The sequence below is a fragment of the Malus domestica genome, chromosome 10 (assembly GCF_042453785.1).
Source record: "Malus domestica chromosome 10, GDT2T_hap1".
Taxonomy (NCBI): domain Eukaryota; kingdom Viridiplantae; phylum Streptophyta; class Magnoliopsida; order Rosales; family Rosaceae; genus Malus; species Malus domestica.
The window spans coordinates 25,679,824-25,687,663 of NC_091670.1; the positions used below are offsets into that span (position 1 = coordinate 25,679,824).

Here is a 7,840-nt window from a genome sequence, read left to right on the forward strand (position 1 = left end):
CCTTGAAGATCCGCTCAAATCCACCTTCAAAGATCAAGCCCACGGCCCTTTGAAGAAACTTCCAACTGTTCATCCAAGATCAAGCCTCGACGGCCCTTGGATCAACGAAACACCCATAAATACACACCTTACGGAGATCGAATTAGAGGATCAAATTTGAGAGAGATTGTAACCCAAAATCATCAAATACAAATATTTGTTTGTGCACGTCGTTTCTTGTCTCTTTCGTTTCAGGAATTTTCTGTGTTCACAAAGAGTTCAAATAAGTGTCATATCATAGAATATTATGCTTTCTTTATTAAAATTTTGGCTAGATGTGTTGTCCAACTATAAACTATTGATTATCAAAATTTTATTTAGTTTAATAGTAATGTAGAATACAAATTGACAGTCTGATAACATATACAAATAATATTATCGTACAAATGAATTGGAACCATTTATTTATGATTTATGATCAATAGATTAATACAACATTTTATTTACTTAAATCAGTCCTTGCCCTGCATGACAGCTTTAAATTATGGGAAGAGATTCTTTCCGCATCTATATCTCTAGAGTTCAGGGACCAAATGATCCTGACCTTTAAAATTTGATCTTATGGCCAAAAGCAGAGAAGTTAGTGAAAACTTTTGAAAGTTACAATCATTTTGGCAGTAGGATAAAATTTTAAAAGCCAAGATCATTTGATCCCTAGGCAGCTAATGTATAGATCTGGAGAGGATCTTATTGGGAGCATTTTTACTCGCTACCATTTAGTGTGGTGTATGCTCATCACCATATTTATCTCAGTTAGATGAGTTTTGAATTTCGAGATTCGTGTAGTGGATAGACACAAATCTCAAAATTCAAACTCATCTAACGGTGATAAATAGGGCACTAAATGATGGTGAGCAAAAATGCACTCTAAATTATTGGCTACAGAAGCACTACAATTTAGTTGCCTGCATACTTGGCCTTGTACTCTCTCCAAAGCTGTTCAACATTCTTCCCCAGCAAATCAACAAAATAATCAGCACTATAACCACTCCTCAATTTCTTATTCATTTCAGCAACAAACCCATTTTTCAAACTATTCAAATAGTCAAGAAACCTAGCAGTGACATCGTACCCCTGGTCCCACCTATCTCCCTGCCCGGGCTTAACCCAGTGACCTGGCGCGTATCCGGCCTTCAACCTCACGTAATCAGCTATACCCTCAATCAGCCCCCCCGGGGCTCGACCGTTCCCATTCCATTGCCAGACGTGCGTTGACTCATGGTAAAGCACACCGGTGATCTCACTCTTCACATTGCCGGAGTAACCAGCGATGTAGCTGGCGCTGACGTGGATCTCGTTGTTGATGGTGTACGCGACCCCGGTGATGTTTTCAACGATTAGGGTGACCTTGGAGACACTCTTTCTGTCATCGGTTGTTTTTTGCTGGAACAAGCTCCATATGAAGTCGGTCGCGGAGATTAGGGTTTGCCTGCCGTAGTCTGCTCCGATTTCATGGTTGAAGCGGATTCCGCCGGGGGTTCCACTGGCGGTATTTGTGACGCTGTAGTCGACTGCATGGGTGCCAGGAAGGAAGCCTGCTGCTAGTGTTATGAACAAGGAGAGGAAACAAATATGGTGAAATTGAACCATGGTTTGTGACTAGTGAATTAAGTTAAGCTAGTGCCTTTGGTTTTTTTACTTCTGGGTTCTGTGCAAATGTGCCATTCTTTGGATGGTTTATATAGAGAGCTATGTGTACCACTATATTCAACTTCAACTTTTTTAATTTATTTTAAAAGATATTAATTAACTTTTGAGTTTTCTCTTCTTCTTTTTTTCGTTCAACATTTCTTTGTAGATGCTAGAGAGATTATCTACTTAAACCATATTTTTTAGTCAACATGATGTGACAGTTGATAATTAGATTACTTATTTAAATCATTAAAAGAGGTATTCAATCATCAATTGCCACATCATATAGTCTACAAAATATGATCTTACCTATCACCACCAAATTGCTTCCCAGTAAGGGTGGATCCGGAAAACCGAAAAAAACCGAACCGAAACGAAAAACAGAAAAGAAAAAAAAAACAAAATGAAATTGTAAAACCGAACTGAAATTGGTTAGTTCGGTTTTGATAGTTTAGAAACCGAAGCGAATCAAACCAAACCAAAGATTTAAATCGGCGTCCTTTTGCAATTTTACTCAACCCCTGGACCTTTGTCTTGTATGCACTTTGCTTCCACAGAAAGAAAGGAATTTCATAACTTGGCTTGTAAGACTCAACCCTTGGACCTTTGGCTTGTAAGACTTGGCTACTGAAGGTTTCAGCAGGAGCTCCTGCTACTGAAACCTTCAACAGCAAAGCAGCGTCCTCAATTTAAATGGTTCAAATTTCTTGGTCTTTGGATTCCGAACAATGAGATCTGAAAAAGATCTCAACTCATAATAAGGGAGCTTGCTATGTACCATTGACCTTGACTTGGACTCGGGCTTTTTTGCCGTCTTGAAACCAGCTGGTTATAGATAGACATGGTCGTAGAATCAACCACCCCTTTTCCTTGTTCCCGCCATATATTTTATATCTAGGTTGGAAAATTGCCCTGACCATTTTATTTTATATTTTACTATGATTACTTTATATTTGAAGAACACTATGAAAACAAGAAAACAAAAGCCTGATACAAAACAAACATAAAAACCAACAACAAAAAGACAAGAAAATGTGTAAGCACTACCAAAAAAACACCTTGCTAGACAGAAAAATTTGTCAGATAAAAGTGGATTCCGTCGTCCAAAACCTTAGACGATGGAAGTTTGTTGGAAAAGGTTGATCGCACAAAACCTGTCGCTCGAAGCCTTATTCAACGAAAATAGAAATTCGTCGGGCAAAATTAAGTTTGCTCGATGACTTTTGTGTCGAGTAAAAGTGTGTAGACCGTATTTATCCAACGAAAGTATCTTGACCGACAACGTGATTTTGTCGCTCCGTACCAAATTTAACACTATTAAAAACTTGACCTGACGGTATCTTCATCGGGCAACTGTTTAAATTTAAACAAAAAAAATAAAACAAAAGTTTGCTTGACGAATATATTCGTCGAGCAAACCTTTTTAATTTTTTTAAAAATTCGGTTTTAAAGCAACATTTATAGTAAATAATTTATTTAATTCTAAATATATTAATTTAAAAAGCTAAAATTTATTTAATTGCGTTCAAAATAAAATTGTTCGTACAATTTTCTAAAACAAACTAAACTAATTAACCTAAACTACTCGGGTCGGTGTTGAGGTGGTTGGGGGAATGGCGCCTGAAGTTCGCTGAAGGGCTTAGGAATGCGAATGCTAGAAGTTGACTTGCTTGGGATATCCCAGCAATGTACATGTGTATTGCTTCTTGGTCGTACGTAGCAGCTTCTCGCTCGCGAGCAACTTCTTTTCTTAGGAGCGCTGCTTCTTCTCTTTGGTGCTCAACTTCTTCTCTTTGGCATGCTAGCTTCCTTTCCACCTACTGAAGTTTGGAAGACGTCTCGATCGAAGGATGCGAGCTCGCTAAAGAAGAAGACACCTTTGGGTCTTGAATCTACCCGCTCGTAGGCCGCGAAGTTTCTTGCCTTTTAGTTGCCTAACCTCATCCATCAGAAACTGCAGAGACACCTTTAGATCAGGTGTCATCTCCTCCATAGGCAAGTTCAGTTGCTGCTTAGAGAGGTTGGAGAGGTACTCGTCCTTCTTCTGCGTTGTAGAAGTCTTAAAAAAAAAAAAAAAAACAAGAGAAATCATTTAAGATTACTGATCATAATTTAAACCTTTTTTTTAATTGTAATGAAGTTTAAATTTAAAATGTAGAACAGAATACTTACATAAATGTTGTCCCTGACTTGGTTGCCATAATTGACATGCATCTCACCCTAAACCTCCAATTCCGGGGAATACGAACCACTCGCTCGCTGTTACTAGTGCTTTGAGCGACAATGGCATTTTTTCAAGTTTTTAAGTTTTCTTCCATTTTAAAATTTTCATCGCGCAACGGTGGCGCCCATACCTAGTTTACTGCGAATTTTAAGGGTTTTGCAAATAATAGTTCATCACGCAAAGATATAATGTTGTGGCTCAATTTTGTTTTCAATTTTTTGTGTTTTTTGTAAAGGTTTCTTAGCAACAAAATTAGTTTTTCGTCGTGCAAAGCCGCCTTACACGACAAATATTTTCTCGCACTAAATATATTGTCGTCGCACAAATGGTGGAGCCAAACCCTAGTTTACGGCAAAATATTTGGGGTTTTGCGCGATTGAAAGGACAATCACGCAAATAATTCTTGAGCGACTAAGGGTTCCTCGCGCAAAGATAAATGTCATCGTGCAAGAGTTTTATTTTTTAAAATTTGAGCATGACAAAGTTCATTTTCTCATCATGCAAAAACACCTCACGTGACAAAATACATTTCGATGCTCAAGGATTCTTCGCACAAGTAGTTTTTTTTACTAGTGAATGAAAAGAAAAACGGATCTTTTAGTGATAATGTGAAAAGAATTACCTCTTCTATTACCTATAGAAGCATTTACTTGTGTGTATAGATTTTTCTTTTTCCAGCTTCGATAGCGTTCGACGGGTTTAAACATGTATTTATAAAACAGTAATCTTACGTATGGTAAATTTGTGAGCCGAATTTGTTTTTACATGTATGTATGCGTGTTCTACATTATCTTCCATCTAGATTATTAATGAATTTACCTATGTATATGCGTGTTCTACAAGCCAACTCGTCATGATCAGCCTCATTATTGAAGACTTGCAACCCATGGATAATTTAAACTTTAGCCCAAGCAACATTTCTTCTAAGCCCTAGCAGAACTAAGGAAATAAAATTAAAAAAAAAAGGTTACCTAACAGGAACAGAAAATAATTGTTGATTCATATTGTAAAGAAATGCAGTCTCCAATATAGATATTGGGCAGTAAGCTTGAGATAAGCTATGACCAGAAAAGTCATTGGCATGAGACAAAGCAGCTTTGACAAATTCTATCAATCTTTTACCCTTGAAAGTTCAAACCATATTCTGAAGACAGATCAAGAACCAAATCTGAATACTTACATGCTAGTTTAGTTGTTAGTCTTGTGGCATGTGTACAATTAATTTCCTGTCTTGCACGATTATGGTAAAAAAAGACTGAAATGTCTCTGTTAGTCTTCCTGATTTCCAAAAGGACGGACTATCGTGGTGAACCATGGGCTGGTCCGCTTTTAAATACAAAAAGAGATATATTAACATATTAACTCATTTTCTTCCCAAATATAAATAAGGGCAGCTTACTATATAATAGCATTGACCTTGACTTGTTTGGATACAAATTTTCTCCTCCTCGATCTCGGACGATTTTGCACCTACAAAACAACTAGCACCTTAGGTTAAGGCCAAAAGCCTCACGCGCCCACGATGAATGGGGGGGGCTTTGGCCGAAGAACCTCCGATGCCAAAGTTAGAATTTTAGAGAGAAATAGTGTTTAGAATATTTGGGATTTTTTGCAAGAGGTTTGGAATGAATTTTTGGTGAGAATAGGTGCCTATTTATAGGGGTAGGCCTTGCCCCATTTTGAATAATGGGAACCGGCCATAAGGTTTTTGTGGGGGTCAAATTCATGTTTAATTAGCCAATTTATTCTAATTAAATATGAAAAGAATAAATGGATGGTTATAAAAATGAATGACTATTTTAATAAGGAAAATGGGAAAGATGAGGATGTGAAAAGTGGGGGGCCGGTTTTGGCTATTAATTGGGTGATTTAATTGACTATTAAGGATGATTTTAGGAGATATGGTAGACATATATTATTTAGCTAATTGATTAGCTAAATAATGAAATAGAAAATACTAGGTCTTGGGAAATACCTTATAGAAAGGATTTTGATGAAAGAGGTTTTTAATTGTTACCTTTTTTGGGTACTTTTGACTTGATTGAAAGATGATTGCCCACTGCTCGTGCGTAGGAATCCTGGTATGCCTCGAGGGTATTTTTGTCCTCTTTTGTCCAAAAGTCCACGTGTCGCCTAGTGAATATATTTGGCTCCACAAATGCCCCCACACTTGTTGGGCTACTTGCAGAAAAGGGCAACAGGTGTAGAGATTTTCTTGCTTTAGGAAACTTAAGACTGCTTCCTATTTTGATGTTGATTCTCTCTTTAAATGGAAATTAGATCCTTCTAGGAAAAGGAAATAAATTTCTCTCAAAGCCTATTTAAGTCCACCTTAAGTGGGTTATTAAATCAACTTTGGAGAGCGATTTATTCTACCCTACAAAAGAGAGATAGCTTAGAGGATATTTGTTCCCCCTCCTCTAGCAATCTTCTACATCTTGCCCGTGCAAATGACCATCTTTCGTTGCTTTCTTCGTCTTCTTCGTGCCGCATCAATGTAAGAAAAATTTAATTTTTCTTGCCTTATTCTTGGATAGTGCTATTGCGGGGTAGCCGTCGGGGTGGTGCGGCACGTCGGCTGGCAGGGGCCAGGAGCTGGCTCAGCATGGGTTGAAGAGATGTCTTGGCAGGGACCACTGCTTGGGTAGATTGGCTTGGCTTGAGCCAAGGGCAGCTTATGCAGCTGGGGTCGAGGATTGTGGTGCTGGGGCGCAGTGCTAGGCGAGCCGCATGGCTCATGTCCTTTGGGCTCTTGGACCTGACTCGGGCCAGGCTAGCGATTGAGAGAAATAAGAAGATTACGGGTCTCATGGGCTGCTGGAATGTTGGGCATGCAGGCCTTCTGCCTGCTGGAATGCTGGGTTGAACTCCCCTACTGAGTACCATGAATGTCGTTGGCTGCTTAGTCTTCTTTGCTGAAAGAAAGGTAGGCTGCTCCAGAAAGATGAGGTAAAGAAGATCAAGGCGGATGCATTGGCTCGTCTGATCGCTGTCGTGGAGCTTACTATGAATGAAGATGGAAAGAAGAGATCTTCCCCGCCAGCACATGAGATGCCTAGTTAAGAAAAAACTGAAGACTTCTTTTGCTGCTCATGAGGGTCCGCTTGCTACCGAGAGGTATGTGATTGACATGACTTCTTCTAATGGGAAGAAAAATAAGGCTGCTAGATCTGAGCATGTGGCGTCTTCCATGTTGAGAATGGCTAGTACAATTGTGGATAAGATTGCTCAGCGTAAAGGTTTTATCATGCCCCCAGTGCCGAAGTCTGTACCAGGACGTTCTTTGGGAGCCAAGTCCGGTTCACCTTTGTAGAGACTTGCTATTATGAAGAGTGGTAAGGTGGACTCTGCTGCTAAAGTGGCGCCAAAGCCTACTCCATTTGCTGCTGAGATTGATTCGCCTCAGATTCAAGATCTTAAGCTTGTAATTTCTGAGCTTCGTTTCGCTGCTTATGCTAAGAAGGGAGTGGATGAGCTGCAGCGCGTCTGTGTTAGTCTGCTTAAGAAGAATGAGCAGCTGAAGGGTGAGAATGATGGGCTTGAGGTTTTAAGACCTTCTCTATTTCTCCGAAAGACTTGCTTGCTTTTACTTTTAAGGTTCCATTGGTGAAGTAGTTGGAGAAGTTAGTGCCCAGACTGGGGCAGCCGGGGGTGAAGCATCGGATGATGCCGCTCCTAAGAGTGTTACGGCTGTTGAAGGTGTGGCGACCGAGTAGTCATGGGATGTCCAAGCTGCTGTAGTGTAGTATTTTAGGTAGCCTTTAGGATTTTCTTTGTTTTTCCTTGTAGCTCTTGTTTTGCTTGAACTCCTTCGGCCTTTGCTAGTTGTTTATAAACATGTTTTCCTTCGTTTTTCTTCATCTTCACTTCTTTTGTTCATGCCCTAACCTTTAGACTTGATAGACCAATGGCAGGCATGCTACTTTTTTATAAGCAGACAAGCTC

The 7,840-nt window shown here is 39.4% G+C and overlaps 1 protein-coding gene across 1 annotated transcript; it reads right to left on the reverse strand.

Annotated features, from left to right (window-relative positions):
* Positions 1-414: 414 nt before the first annotated feature.
* Positions 415-1,711, reverse strand: LOC103445323 (uncharacterized). The gene has a single exon (XM_070807302.1). It carries the CDS (start codon positions 1,627-1,629, stop codon positions 937-939), a length of 693 nt encoding a protein of 230 aa, XP_070663403.1. The 5' UTR covers positions 1,630-1,711; the 3' UTR covers positions 415-936.
* Between the last annotated feature and the right edge of the window lie 6,129 nt (positions 1,712-7,840).

Excerpts from the sequence above, each read along its gene's own strand:
- LOC103445323 (XM_070807302.1), bottom strand. The coding sequence starts at position 1,629 with ATGGTTCAATTTCACCATATTTGTTTCCTCTCCTTGTTCATAACACTA.